The sequence below is a fragment of the Prunus mume genome, linkage group LG4 (assembly GCF_029339155.1).
Source record: "Prunus mume cultivar Tortuosa linkage group LG4, ASM2933915v1, whole genome shotgun sequence".
Lineage (NCBI taxonomy): Eukaryota > Viridiplantae > Streptophyta > Magnoliopsida > Rosales > Rosaceae > Prunus > Prunus mume.
In genome coordinates, this window is record NC_142701.1 from 5407022 (window position 1) to 5421927 (window position 14906).

The 14906-nt window shown below is 35.5% G+C and overlaps 3 protein-coding genes across 4 annotated transcripts; all 3 read left to right on the top strand.

Annotated features, from left to right (window-relative positions):
- Nucleotides 1-471: 471 nt before the first annotated feature.
- LOC103328508 (basic leucine zipper 34) lies at nucleotides 472-3784 on the top strand. Its single transcript, XM_008230905.3, has 4 exons — nucleotides 472-1339; nucleotides 1451-1541; nucleotides 1690-1816; nucleotides 2916-3784. The coding sequence occupies exons 1-4, from the start codon at nucleotides 774-776 to the stop codon at nucleotides 3071-3073; spliced, it is 942 nt and encodes a 313-aa protein (XP_008229127.2). The 5' UTR covers nucleotides 472-773; the 3' UTR covers nucleotides 3074-3784.
- Nucleotides 3785-6625: 2841 nt separating this feature from the next.
- On the top strand, nucleotides 6626-8881 carry LOC103328509 (uncharacterized). 2 transcript variants are annotated; one of them, XM_008230907.3, is made up of 4 exons: nucleotides 6626-6784; nucleotides 7159-7276; nucleotides 7658-7734; nucleotides 8502-8881. In XM_008230907.3, the coding sequence occupies exons 2-4, from the start codon at nucleotides 7176-7178 to the stop codon at nucleotides 8645-8647; spliced, it is 324 nt and encodes a 107-aa protein (XP_008229129.1). In that variant the 5' UTR covers nucleotides 6626-6784; nucleotides 7159-7175; the 3' UTR covers nucleotides 8648-8881. The 2 variants fall into 2 exon arrangements, with proteins under 2 accessions (XP_008229129.1, XP_008229130.1); XM_008230908.3 differs by having other exon boundaries at nucleotides 7163-7276.
- A 1676-nt stretch (nucleotides 8882-10557) lies between these two features.
- LOC103328510 (sodium/calcium exchanger NCL1-like) lies at nucleotides 10558-14750 on the top strand. The gene is made up of 7 exons (XM_008230909.2): nucleotides 10558-10986; nucleotides 12240-12425; nucleotides 12558-12739; nucleotides 12885-13030; nucleotides 13538-13814; nucleotides 13929-14228; nucleotides 14357-14750. Exons 1-7 carry the CDS (start codon nucleotides 10599-10601, stop codon nucleotides 14603-14605), a joined length of 1728 nt encoding a protein of 575 aa, XP_008229131.2. The 5' UTR covers nucleotides 10558-10598; the 3' UTR covers nucleotides 14606-14750.
- The last annotated feature ends 156 nt before the right edge of the window (nucleotides 14751-14906 follow it).

Below are 14906 nucleotides of genomic sequence, written 5' to 3' on the forward strand. Positions count from 1 at the left end.
AATACGACAAGTAATTCCTAAAAATGGCCATGATACTATTGATCCAAGGACGAGTAATGGGGGTTGGTTGGCACTTGGTACTATATGAATCATTCCCCCACCCCATGTGGATGGATCAGACGGTCAGAATTGAGACTGCCAAGGTTAAACGTGGAGGGGGTGGTGCATGTACATCATCGGAATGTTCCCTTGGATGCAAAATGCAAAAAAGAAAGAAAGAAAAAAAATAAAAATAATGAGGTTATTATTATAAGCTCCCCCACTAAAGAGACGGGCACGAGGGCACGTGGTGTCTGATTCCTCTAGTTATTAAAACTAGTACTGGCGACTTTCCAGTAAAACCGTTGAGCCCCAACCTCCTCCCAGCTGGCGATAGCTGTCCGATCCCTCCCCTCCCATGTGACCCCACTGCACATTAGAGATCGAGAGAAAAAAATATTTCATTAAATAAATAATAAAAAAATTAAAAATGAAAGAAGAAGCTCAAAATATAATCATGTTGTCTCGTGGGTTTCTTTCTTAACCCCCTCTCCTCAACAATATTCATGATTGAACCTTCAACATTCCCTGGTTTGTGTGTATTTTTTTTTTGGGTATATATATAGGAGCCTTTGTTGGAGCTTGTAATTTTGTTTGGTTTCTTCCAAGACTCATATCCCTCATCTCCTCTCTTTCATTCTCTCTCTCTCTCTCTCTCCTCTCCCTCCCTTTCTCTCTCTTAATCATTTTAACATTCCAAGTTTGATTGAGATTGTGGTTAATTTGTGTACATTATGGCACAATTACCTCCAAAAATCCCAAGCATGACACCCAGTTGGCCTGACTTTTCTCACCAAAAGATGCCTCCCATGGGCCATTTTGCACCCAATGGAAATGCCCCAGCGGTCAACGCCGCCACCGCATCTCAAAACACTTGTTGGGTTGATGAATTCATTGACTTCTCTTCGGCGAGACGGGGGTCCCACCGGAGATCGGTCAGCGACTCCATTACCTTCCTCGAGGCACCAATGCAGGACGAATGCCGTGCACCGCATGGTTCACACCCCAACAACAACCACGAGTTTGATAGGTTTGACGACGAACAATTCATGTCCATGTTCACAACCGATGAAATCTCTGCTGCCGCCGCCGCCGGCCCCACGGGCTCGTCCTCGAACCCGTCCTCGCCTTCGGACCATAACAGCATTAATGAGGACGAGAAAGAAGCGGAGGCGCCTCATCACAAGCAGCTGAAGAACGAATCTGAAGAGGTGGAAAGCCAATGCGAACAACCAAATCCAAATGATACAACAAAGAGCACGTCCAATGACAGGAAAATTGATCCAAAAAGGGTCAAGAGGTAAATCATGCAACACAGAGTCATTTTCCAATAACGTAATTACCCTTTTGTAATTTTGTAAAAATTATGTTGAATTAAATTTTTAATTACGTGTTTTTGTGTTTGCATTAGAATCTTGGCAAACAGACAATCTGCACAAAGATCACGGGTGAGGAAGCTGCAATACATATCAGAACTCGAACGCAGCGTTACCTCTCTACAAGTAGGTTAAATATGTAATTCTGAATTTAATTAATTAATTTCGTTGTGAAATTATACCTTAATTACTAGCTGATTAATTAATTTAATTAGACTAAATTTTACTGACTCTTTTTTTTCCTTTCTTTTTGGTTGCAATTTGCAAAACGAAGGCTGAAGTTTCAGTTTTGTCACCGCGGGTTGCGTTTCTTGACCATCAACGCTTGCTGCTAAATGTCGACAACAGTGCTCTCAAACAAAGAATTGCAGCATTGGCGCAGGATAAGATTTTCAAAGATGGTACGTATATATAATTACACTTTTATATCATCAATTATTTAACTTCACAAAATTACATAATTAGTAATATGAATCTTGTTCATTTTATTTTGTAACAAAACATCATGATTTTGGACTTGGGTTTTAAGTTCCTGGCATATGCAGACCTATGTTAGGCTAGTTGGTCAGGGCAAGTGAGTCGGCCCCTTTACACCCAAGTTCGAGTTCCTATTCCTGTAGATTAGATTAATTTAGATTAATATATCGATTGTATATATAGGAAAAATATAAAATTAAGATCAATTTCAATCTAGGTCACATGTGTCCAAATATCAAATTTTATAATAAACTTATTTTTATCAATTTTAATTTATCTTGAATGAAGACCATTATTGTCCTTCAATCAGTTCAGCTCCTAGCTACCAACTTTTATACTGGTGTACTGAGATCTAATTAATTCCCTCAGCCATGTTAGGAAAAAAAATAAAATTAAGAGCTGCAAGCCATAAAAGGGTGGTTATGCTTGGTACTCAAAACTATGAAAATGGAAAAAGACCTCTAGATTGGATAAAGAGACTTATTTGATCCAACCAACAATCAATGCACAGCACAAAGCAGCCTCAAGGTCATCCATGCATGCTAAGAGTAGGAAAGAAAATTAAGGAGATGATGCATATCATGTGGCACTTCCTACTTTGAAAGTAGAAAAGAGGATCATATTAGAGTGGTGGGACGAACATACGAGTAATGTTAGATAGATCACATTTATGGGTCAAATTATAATTATAAATGCAGTCCACAACAACTGTGATACATAATAATGTATGAATTTTTATTCATATTCTTTTAAGGGGTGTTAGGTAAACTCCATGAAGATGTATGAATTTTTATTTTTTTTTATTTTTATTTTATATACAAGTTCAGGAGGGAAGAGAAGTGATTAGGGATAAAGTAATATAATAATGGTCTCTAACGTATAGGCATGTGTTTACATGTGTACTTCTCATGTGCAAAATTTTAATAATGTGGGTTGGGCTGTCATAAGTGATCACATGTACTTATGAAATTATTTAAACCTTATTATATTTGGTTTTTTTTTTTTGGGTAAAAAAAAATGCAGCTCATCAAGAAGCATTGAAGAGGGAAATAGAGAGGCTAAGGCAAGTGTATCACCAACAAAACCTCAAGAAGATGGAGAACGTTGCTCAATCACCAACAACACCCTCAGACACCATAACAACTCCTGAAAAAGAACAGCTCCTCAATGTTTCCTCCTAATCATCATTTAAGTTCCTCTAGTATGGTTAATTAAGGGTCTAATGAAATCTCATCGTGTGGCCTCCAAACAAATTATTACCCTAAATTCATGTCTATGGGGTCTATTGAAAATCATATCAGCATTTTGGATGATTGATTTCAAAGCTACATGGGTCTTTTGGGGAAATTGAAGACGGATCGATTATAAGAAAAATAGACGCATAGTTGTATAAAACTGATTATACTCACCGTATGAGTAAGTTGGGTGATTTTTTTAAGACATGATGAACACGGAAAGAAGTCACATTATTCTGGGTGACTTGGCTGCTGCTGCTGCTGCTGACCTGTGCAGTCACGTGTTGTGTTTAGCTGTAAAGAAGGGGACCACTCAGATAATGAATGATTGGGTTGCAGGAAGGAACATGTGCATCTGTGGTTTTTAGAAAGAAAAGAAGGATTAGGATTGTACCGCTTTAGCTGATTTTGGGTGTGTATGTGATGATTCGTTAATATTCTATTGCCACTATTTTTTTAATTTAACTTTTATTTTTATTTTTGGATTTTGGATTTTCAACTTAGTGCTAATTGGTATAAGGCAAAGTATAGTGGGGTTGTGTTGGGATGAACGAAAGTAAGGGTAGTAGCAGCAGGGAGATGCTCGGCACTTTGAGACGTCAGATTTGTTGTACATTTTTAGTGTATTATTGGTTGTAATAACTTCATTGGCCGAAATAATTTATCAAAACGAGGTTTAAATTATAAAGAGAACGAGATTTCTCACACACATCATCAACATTATGCGTCAATATGCAAATCAAAGTTTTTTTTATGGTCAGATTAAGTTTTGTTAAACAAATGTTGTTAGCATATGACATAATGGAGCAGATTCATGCTCTACAACCACAATCATTCCATCACTGTCATGAATCTCTCCAATACAAACCGTTGGATCATAAAGTACAATTGATATGAATTGTTGGGTTTTCTTTATCACGTATTTGAACAAAATATAAGATTCTCACAACATATAAGGTTTCATCTCAAACCGACCATTGGATCAAATAAAGTAGATTTAATATCATCCATCGGATTATTATATCTAGTTTGCACAAAATTCAAAATCCGACATTATATAATTTCATCGCATCTTAAACTGTTGGATTTCACTAATTAGATCCTCACGAATCGGTAAGTAGGCATGGCATATACAACTATATCTTCTGCAATGGAGAATTGTGACATTTTAACTGTTCCTGCACCTTCTCTGGTTTGTGCTATTTTGATGAAAAAACTAGATAGTAAAAAAACCATTTTTTTGGTTAGCTACATAAACCCCTCAAATTTTGGGGGCATTTCAATTTCAAATTAGTACTTGAACTTCGAATACTTTACGAAGTCATACGGAAACTCACGGTAACCATCATGTACTCGAGTTCCTCTGTTAGTAAGAGCGTTATGAAATTGTGTTAATGCTTACTTGAAAAATATGAATTCTTTCACAAAAAAAATATTTCACTTTTCATGCTCACAACATGGACAAAAAATGAAAACAAAAATCAAATTACTCTTTGTCTATTCGACTAAGATTTTATTGGATTTCAAAGTAATTAGGAGTCGTCTATGAATTTTATTTGACGTTCATAAACTCCATAGATACTTTGATTGAATTTCATATGAATTTTGATGAAAATTTTAAAAATTTATCGTAGAGTTTTTATAGATTTTTATAAACTTCTATAAATTCTCTTGTACTTTTTAGTAGTTCATTTAATGTGTATTTTCATTAGTTCCAAATTTATAATGTTTGAAATAACAGTAGGTCATCATGTTTGATGTTGGTGGTTGGAATATAGAGATAGTGGTTGTGGTGGTGGTATAGAGGCATTAATGGTTGTGGGGATAATGTTGGTAATGATCATGTCAAGTGGTGGCTACATATGGTGAGTGTGGTGGCGACGATGGTGATGATGGACATGGGGTGGTGGAAGTCATGGTGGTGATGGCTATTGCAATATGATGGTTGTGCTGGTGGCAAGGTTGCGGTACTGGTGTTGGCTATGATGGTGGTAGTTATCATGACGAAGTGGTGGTGGTGGTTGTAGTTAAGATGATGGTGAAGGTGGTTGTGGTTGCAATGGTGGGAGTAACAATAGTGATGGTAAATGGCTATGGTGATGTGTTGGTGGTGGTGTTAACCATGACAAGATGGTTGTAGTAGATGTGGTGAAATCATATCTTGACATGAAGAAAAAGATTTTCTATAAAAAATATAAGGGGAGGAAAGATATATTTAGAATAAATGGGAATCCACTCTTTTTGTATTTCCTTCAAAGTCAATGACTTTTGTTTTTAATGCAATTAAACTTTTGTAGAAATTTTAGACTCAATTGAATACAAAACTAATTGCACATGAGTGGCACTACAGTGGAAATGTGGGCCAAACACTCCCTCTCTCCCCAAGTGCATCTGGGTTCGATTCACTTAAGAGACAATTTTGAGACAACCCCAATTCTAATATAATACTCCCCCCCGCTCCCCATCCTAGCGAATGAATATATATAAAACTACATAACAAAAAGGAAAAAATTATAAACAAATTAAAATTTGCAATTGAATACAAAAAATGAAAAAAAATATATATTAATAAACGATAAAAATGAAAAAAAAAATTTTGAAAGAGAAATAAAATAAAATTAGGCCCCGTTTGGTAGCCTGAATTGGACAAGACTGAATTTGACTTTGTATTTTAAATTGGACTGGTTGGAACTGAACCAGACTTTATATATGTTGTTTGGTGCTATACTGCATATATATAAAACTACATAAAAAAGAAAAAAAAAATATAAACGAATTAAAATTTGCAATTGAATACAAAACTAATTAAAAATAAATAAATAAATAAATAAAGGAATTAAAAATGAAAAAAAAATTGAAAGAGAAATAAAATAAAATTAGGCCCCGTTTGGTGGCCTGAAATGGACAAGACTGAATTGGACTTTATATTTTAGATTGGACTGATTGGGACTGAACTAGACTTTGTGTCTATTGTGTGGTGCTATACTTAACTTTGGACTAAGAGGAGAGCATAGAAGAGAAGAGAATAGACTAGGAAGAAGTGCTGAGCGAGATGAGAGCTCACACATTCGGTGAGAGAAAAGACGTGGCTTTGAAACCCATATCTAACAATGGGTTACGAAGCCCCCGTTTTTATGAACTAATATTCAAGATTCATATCTAATCAGTTGTGCACTTAAAGCCTACAAAACAATATACTGAACTCGTATCTATTTTAATTGGATATATTCAGTCCAGTCTAGCCCACCAAATAGGGCCTTAAAATCCACCAAAAAACAAACTAGACTCATGTCTATTTTAAATATATATCCAATTCAGTCCAGCCCACTAAACAGGGCTTACAGGTTAAGCGAGGCACAATCCAATTTTAATCTTTAAACCCTACCTCACGTCTCTCGCCTTCTTGTACTTCACGGTCACTATTTTAAATATATATCCAATTCAGTCCAGCCCACAGGGCTTACGGGTTAAGCGAGGCACAGCCCAATTTTAATCTTTAAACCCTACCTCACGTCTCTCGCCTTCTTGTACTTCACGGTCACTCGTAAGCTTCAGTCGACAAACATATAGAGAGCCACAACCAGCATACCAACAGAATCAGCTATCTCCAATTTTGCCTCCACGTTTTCTCTTCGAAACTTCAGTCGCCACCTCTGGGTAAGATTCTGCACTCTGTTTCTTGTTTTCTGTTTAATTTCTGTAGCCCTAACTTTTTTCTTTCCCTTTCTCTCGCGTCATGGAGACCCATCCAAGATTCAACGTCTGAACTTAATTTGGGAATTTTGATTTTGATTTCGCATTTGTATATTTGCACGTTTATTTCAAATTTGTAAATTTCTATTTTCCAGATAATTAGTAACAAATACATGGTTGGGGAGAGAGTTCAATACTTTTACCCCAAAAAAAAAAAAAAAAAAAAAAAGAAGAAAAATACATGGGTAGGAGTTACAGTTCTCATTTAAAGACTGTTATTGTTAAGTAGTGTAATTTAGATTTGTTGTTTTGTTTGTTTGTTTCTTTTTTCTTGTTAGGCAGGGTTTAGTGAGAAATGGAACATGGGTCCATATCTGATCCCAGCCAATCCACATTTTCTTTGATTGATGAGGATCATACATTTGCGAATGCGATCAGGTTCACTTTAAATCAGGAGTAAGTGCTTTCTAATTATTTAAAATGTTTTTACCAAATATGTGACTGTTGATATGTATCAATAATCTGCTTCTTCTATAAAATTGCTCTAACTATAGCTTTCTAAGCACGAACCATAAGTTAATCATTATGAATTTGTACATGTTGAAGAAAATTTTGCTAAATCGGGTTACCATTCAATTGGAATGAGCAAAGTGGGAAAAGCTTTATAAGTTTGATTTACAAATTTTCCTCAGAATCCTGTTCATATTTTCCCTGTTGAAGTAAATCTTTCTATAAGATAGGATTAAGTAACTGGAAAATGATAATTATAATAATAAGTAGTAGTGGTGGTAATAACAGTTTAATGATATCTAAATGAAGTTTTTTTTTATGTTGCAGTCCAAGGACAAAATTTTGTGGGTACAGCATTCCTCATCCATCCGATAATCGAGTTAATATTAGAGTCCAAACAACAGGTAACATATATATGCTTTGCCTTCAGCGATATATATGGACTTTTATGATTATTCTTGTTCTATCAACTATGTTTCTCATAATTGCTGGCCTTGCACTTGTTTCTGATTTATTTATTTTAATGTAAGATAGAGACTGATGGTTGTATGCATATATTACTTGTTTATTATGAATAGTTACAACAATATCTTCTATTCACTTGGTCATGCCTCCAAAATACTCAAGTTGTGTATTTGATACTTTGCCTGATCATATCTGTGATTGGAACCAAGTTGTGGAGTCTGAATCAGTTAATTGATTGTAGCAACATTAGGTACCCATAAAACAGCTGCTTAATCAATACCCTACAGAAGTGTGGGCTCTGTATTACTTCTAATGGAGTTTCTGCTTGAACATGTAAACCTATTATCATCTCAAGATAGTTGATTTGGACCCCTTAAAAGTTCTAGTATGATAATTAATGCATCAAGCAGTCCTGCTGTGGCAGATACGCATTACCATTTAAATTTGGGGTTAGCCCTGGTGGTGATGGAGGAGTGGGGAAGAGGGTGTAGGACTAGGAGATAGGTTAAGGAATCCCATCTAATGTACCAAAATGTAGTCTTCGTTATGGAGGCCAAGGAGTTATATACATGAAAACTTACTTCACTCTTACACTACAGGGAAAATTTTAGAAATTTCCTTGGTGTTTTCATAAGGAATTGCAGTGTTGAAATCAGTCTTGAAGTTTATAATGCGTATAACACGGATATTTCATGAAACTTTACAGGTGCTGCAGCGAAAGAAGTATTCAAAGATGCAAGCCAGGATCTCATGGTTGTATGCCAACATGTGAGGAGCACCTTTGACAAGGCTGTCGTTGATTTTAGAATGAGCAAATCCGTGAATGGCATGGATATTGACTCAAATAATTAACCCTTGATATCTTAGTTTTGAGAGTGTTGCTTCTTCTGCTAGCACTAAAATTGACATGATGTGAATTGAAGTAGACAAAGGTAAAAGAGATGGGATTTGTTTGCACTGTTCTGAAATTTCTGTTTTCAAAAATATGTTATCGAACATTAAAACAGAATGTTTTGGTTTAGGGAAGCAAATGTTATTGTATGATATTTTCAACGTTAACCTCCGTTATGAAAGTTGCTTCCTCTCTGTTCTAGGTTTCGATTCCCCCTTCCCCCAATATTGCTTATATATATAATAAAATAAAAATCTAACTGAGCATTGAACATTAATTCTTTGAAACTACCATACTTTTATGGTTTGAGTGTCATTGGATTGTTTTCTATTTTTATAATTCTAGTGACCAAAAAAAAAACTGTATTTTTTGTACAAGAAACCAAACATAATTTTGAGATAACCACTGAATCACATGCATTCTACAATGGTAGTTGGGTCAAATTTGTAAACATATACTTGGAATCTTCCTTGAAAGTTTCCTATATAATAATCTCTGTCAAGATCAACTAGCCTCCGATGATTTATGGTTTCGACAGCTTATTTGAACATGTAATTCGAATCTTCCTTGTATATTTTATGAGCACATGGATAAAACCAAGATTACATTTATGACCCTCTGGCTGCTACATTTAACTGAGTGTGATGGGTGATCCATATTTTATGAAGAAAAAGAAAAGAAATAATACAAATTTATAAATAAACCCAATCCTAGACATGTATTTATAAAAAAACCCAAGCACTATTTAAACATAGAAACACACCCAAAATCAACCCCAAAGTCAACTTTTTGGGTGTGTTTATAAATGGGTTTTGAGTGTGTGTAATGATGGGTTTTGGGTGTGTTTATAAAGTGTTTTGGGTGTTGGGTTTTTTTATAATTTCAACCTCCATTTTGGGTGTTTTAGTGAAACTCCCAAGAAATAAATCATTCAACCGCTGTAATTAGAGAGCTCATCCAATCACCAAAAAGAAAATATGGAAATTAGAGGGCCAATGGTTCAATATTTAGTTGGAAGACACTCTGACATCACAGGGCTGCGCCCTCAAATTATATCTATGGATTTGCTATGGGGCAAACTGCCCCCGTCACGTAGCGAAACCTTTGCACCAACATTAGGATTAATTTATTTCAATTGTTTATATTTTTCTTTATGAACGAGGACAATAAGAGGAAAATTTATTGAATCTTAGAAGAAGTAAAGTGGAACTAACTTATATAGAATCAAATAACATGACGTCTTGAATGAAATCAGGAGGCAACTCGAACCACTAAAACGAGTCCTCTTCAGTTAAACCAAAAGTATTGATAAATAGAATCAAATATACTTTATATTTATACTTTTGTAATTCGAATCAAATTATTTCAATTTCAATTTAGTCCTTAATTAGAATTGTCAATCTAATTATGAGTTTTGTATTCATAAGCCCACTCAGCAAAAGTCTTTCGGACAACTTTACCCCTCCCTATCCAAACTGACATGTCTTTCACACTAAACAATGTAAAAACTTCTCAAATCTTGTTTTTGATCAAACAACACTTCTCAAATCTAGTTGTTTAGGTTAGCAAAAGTCTTTGATTTCTATGGTTCTTTTCTTTTTTCTTCTAAATATATATATATATATATATATATATATATTTCTCTCTCATTCATCCACTTGGCCACCCAAGTTTAAAATATGTTGCATGTTATACTTCCTCTACGGTCACATATATATATTACCCATCTACTTTTTTGGATCTATTTTCATCTTACCTGTCTTCCAAGTTCGACCCCACCTAAACAAATTCCTAGTATCCAAACTTTACGCCTAAAACATGCCCATGAACCATCTAAAGCTATATATATATATATGCAAAGCAACACAAGCAAATGCAAAAAGAGTACAAGCTTCTTCCCCAAGCCAAAACATGGCAAAGAAACTCACACTCCTTTTGCTAGCCATCTTGTTACTTCAACAAGCCAGCTCCGGCGAAAGTCGGTCCATAACAAACGACTTGCCATTGAGCATGGTCTCCGATGGAGTACTCGAAAAAACTCCGAAACCAAATTCCATTTGGCTGCCGGGCCGCTTGTTCTCTTCAGATAGTTGTGACCAGACATACGGCTTCTTGCCATGCACAACCACAGTTTTGGGAAATACTTTCCTGATCATCGTTTATGGCTACTTGATGTTTCTATCAGCCAAGCTGTTGTCTAATGGAAGTGAGATTCTGCTGCAGATTTTAGGGCCTGGTATCGTTGGTGGTTTCTTCCTGCCTCTTTTGAGCTCTATACCTGATGCCACCATTATTCTTGGTAAGCTTAGCTTTCATAAACCTATATAGCTATATAATATATTAACCTGCTATTGGACTACATTCGGAAGAAAAAAAGGGCTTATCTCTCTATAAATTCTTCCTATAGCCCAGCATGCTTGCCTTCTAGAGTGTATAATCGACAAACACATGGGCACTTCGTCAGGAATTGAAATAATTCCAATATTCATATGTTAGTAAAACACATGAAAGTTAGGAATTGAAATCATTCCTTGAGAAATGAAAAGTTCACATATTGTATATAATGATATGTATTCGTGTTTTCACCATTTTCAATTGATTTTGAATTGGAATATGTTCTAATTGTATTAATAAGCTTATTTTAAGGATGAGTTTATGCTCAGTTTAACGTGCTATGCTATCCGAGCAATGCACTGACTTTTCTTCTCCTCTATTTTATTTGCACTGGGAAAGGAAGAAAAATAATTATCTGTAAAATTATGTCATTATCAGTAAGGTCAAATGGCGCAACTTAAGTTAATTATGTGCATAAAAATTATTTTATTTCAAGTAGCCTTATTGCGTAAGTAGTAAGTACTTGACATGTTCATGTGATAGTGGAGTAGTTAGTCTAAGCTCATCATGTCAACTAATGACTTGGCCAAGTTATAAAAATTGGTTAACTAGTAATTTTTAAACAATAAAATAAAAAATAAAAAATCGCTTGTTGACTATGAGAAAGTCTTGCTGCTCAGATTTGAACAACTGACTACCTCTTACCCACCCTAATTAACAAACAAAATATCAATATTATTAACAAGCTAATAATTATACATTAGCCAGTTGGTTAAAGTGGATGTGCTCCCCCCCATTCTGCACCCAAGTTCGAATCTCCTGTCCCGTAGTTTATATTAGATTAAAGTAAAATATAGTTTGCATACATGGTTAGGTATGCCTCGACCTTCTATTGGCTTATGAAATGGATTACCCCTTCTCTTAAAAGAAAAACTCAAGGAAATTGGGGTCGAATTGCATAAGGAGATAAAAGAAACTTGTCGCTGCATATTTAATCTTCCGAGTACATGCAGAAATGAAAAAAAAATGAAGTCATGTATGTGACTCTAGGATGGACAAGCCCGCTTCTTTAAGTGCCCATCTTTTTCTTTACCTTAATACAAATAATTGTGTCTCTTGCAGAAGAAATTTCAATTTATGTGTTATTTATTTTGTTGGTACGTAATACGTATGATGGAGTAAATTACTAGATGAGCTCTTTCTGGTGTTTCTTAACAGCGTCTGGACTTTCTGGAGACACAGAAACGGCTCAAAGTCAGGTCTCTGTGGGAATGGGCTTGCTAGCTGGATCAAATGTTATGCTTCTAACAATTCTATGGGGCACCTGTCTCCTAGTTGGCAAATGTGACCTTGAAAATTCAGTTGCAGTTGATCAAAAAGATGAAAAACGATTTAGCTTAACTGGTACTTTTTCCTATACTGTTCTTGGCTTAATGTGTGTAACTCAATGTTTATAGGATTCTACCCTAAAATGAAAATTAAAAAAAAAGAAAAAAAGAGGTATATTCATTGTTCTGTTTATTTTTTATTTATCAGGATCTGGAGTGAGCACAGATATTTGGACAAGCTATGCTGCAAGGATCATGGTTTTCTCTATTATTCCTTTTGTAATTGTCCAATTACCCCAAGTTTTTCACACAACTTCTGACAGTCGCTTAGCAATTCTGATTTCGCTCATCGTCGCCATCTCCTTCGTGATTGCTTATAGCCTCTATCAGGTAGCTAGCTGAAAGTTTAGTTTTCAAAAAGATATTTTTCAGTTACCAAATTTCATGTGTGTTTGATTTGTATACAACCTCAGCATCTTCCCATCCGTTCTGCACTAATCGCTGCATCTTATCTATGAAATATATATTGACGCAGGTCTTTCAGCCATGGATTCAGAAGAGAAAACTTGCATTATCAAAGCATAAGCATGTGATGTCAGAAATTCTAATGCAGTTGAAAACAAATGCGCTGGGAAGACTTCTTACAAATGACGGTGATCCTAACAAAGTTGTTATAGAAAAGTTAGTCTTTATTAAACTCCGCAATCTTTGTCAGTTCCATTGGGATCTATTTTTCAAACAATAAGTCAGGCATTTACAAATTCAGAGTAATTCCATATATGATGTAAATTATTTGCTTCGGCATGCATTATCCCATGTTGGAAGGAAGCCTTGCATCAGTATTTTACAGGATCTTGGCCTTCTCTACCACATTCCCAATTGATTTTGGGTTAGATGCGTACATTCTAATAGATAATGCTTCTTCAAACCTATCTAGGTTTAAGCACTTATGTTGCTCCACAACTAGTTGAGATGGGGGAATATAGGTTTTAAGTACTTATGTTGCTACTCAACTAGTTGGGATATTTTTCTTTTCTTTTCGGGTTTTCATTTACAATGCATATATAAAGTTGTGTGTCCACTGTACTACAGATAGAAAAAAGTTTTAGTCGCCTAGTTCGTGCTTTGACTAGCTTCCATATTATAATGTCAATGCTGATATTAAATAATCTGTTGATCTAATGATAGGTTGTTCAAGACACTAGATCAGGATTCGGATGGTTATCTAAGTACAGCAGACTTAAGATCTCTGATTATAGGAATCCAGTTCGACGATATGGACATAAACATCGATGAAGCAATTTCACAAGTGATGAGAGATTTTGATACATCTCATGACTCAAAGATTGATGTGGATGAATTTTTCAAAGGAATCTCGAAATGGATCAACAAGGCTAAGCGTGTCGCAATAATGGAGCGTGGAAAGCTTCCACCATCGATGAAACTGTTAGAGGATTTTGATAAGGTAAGTTGTTTAAATCCTCTAATTTTCTCTAGCCTACACATATATGTATGTATGTGTGTATATATACATATATATATGTCACTTAGTTAATGACATCTGTGGCTGCATATTCAGAAAACAAAGAAAGAGCAGGATCAGTTTATGGATCAAATGGATGAAGTTGTGGAGGATGTTAAAAATGTCAAGTGGCATGGCTCCAAAGCAGTAGGGTTGCTGCTTCTGGGAACTATAGTTGCTGCAGTGTTTGCTGATCCCCTTGTTGATGCTGTTGACGCCTTCTCAACTGCTACGAGTATCCCTTCGTTCTTCATCTCATTTGTCATTCTACCTTTTGCTAGCTCCAGTGAGATAGTCTCCACTCTAATTTTCGTCAGCCGGAAAAAGCAGAGAACTGCTTCATTGGCATACTCTGAGGTAGACAATTTGCTAACAATCTCTACCTTTTCTTTTGTGTATGCTAGACACTCAAAATTAAAGGCACCTTGGGATTTTTGTACTAATTTAGGGTTGTTTTCTATATCTATTCCTTCTTTGTGGTGCAGATATATGGCTCAGTAACAATGAGCAACATTCTTTCCCTGGCAGTTTTCTTGGGTCTGGTTTACATTCGCAACTTGACGTGGAGCTTTTCCGCTGAAGTTCTCGTTATTGTAGTTGTCTGCATTCTAATGGGTGCCATTGCCAGTTTCCGAACCACCTTCCCCCTTTGGATGTCTCTGGTGGCTATGCTGCTTTATCCACTTTCTCTGTTGCTGGTTTATATTCTTGACTACGTATTTGGGTGGTCTTAGATTCATTCTGCATCAGTTTTTATGTTTAAGCAGCTTATGGTAAATTCAATTGGCAGCATAATTTGAACCTAATACTTGTTTGCATCAGATGTCTCTTGCTCTCTTGTATCTTCTTGGTAAGTTATATTTGTCAATTACTCAAGTATACCATGATACTCTGCAGGGACTCCTAAGCCTAACCAAGAAATTGTTTTGTTACTTGGTAAATTTAGAAGTAAATAAAAAGCAAATATGAACTCATTTATTGATGATTTAGACCAAAAGTGGTAAGAACTAGAAGGAGAAAGAATAATACAAAGAA

Excerpts from the sequence above, each read along its gene's own strand:
- LOC103328508 (XM_008230905.3), top strand. The coding sequence starts at position 774 with ATGGCACAATTACCTCCAAAAATCCCAAGCATGACACCCAGTTGGCCT. Across the intron at positions 1,340-1,450 it reads GATCCAAAAAGGGTCAAGAG|AATCTTGGCAAACAGACAAT; the intron begins GTAAATCATGCA and ends TGTTTGCATTAG. Across the intron at positions 1,817-2,915 it reads GGATAAGATTTTCAAAGATG|CTCATCAAGAAGCATTGAAG; the intron begins GTACGTATATAT and ends AAAAAAATGCAG.
- LOC103328509 (XM_008230907.3), top strand. The coding sequence starts at position 7,176 with ATGGAACATGGGTCCATATCTGATCCCAGCCAATCCACATTTTCTTTG. Across the intron at positions 7,277-7,657 it reads AGGTTCACTTTAAATCAGGA|TCCAAGGACAAAATTTTGTG; the intron begins GTAAGTGCTTTC and ends TTTATGTTGCAG. Across the intron at positions 7,735-8,501 it reads TATTAGAGTCCAAACAACAG|GTGCTGCAGCGAAAGAAGTA; the intron begins GTAACATATATA and ends GAAACTTTACAG.
- LOC103328510 (XM_008230909.2), top strand. The coding sequence starts at position 10,599 with ATGGCAAAGAAACTCACACTCCTTTTGCTAGCCATCTTGTTACTTCAA. Across the intron at positions 13,031-13,537 it reads AACAAAGTTGTTATAGAAAA|GTTGTTCAAGACACTAGATC; the intron begins GTTAGTCTTTAT and ends ATCTAATGATAG. Across the intron at positions 13,815-13,928 it reads TGTTAGAGGATTTTGATAAG|AAAACAAAGAAAGAGCAGGA; the intron begins GTAAGTTGTTTA and ends CTGCATATTCAG.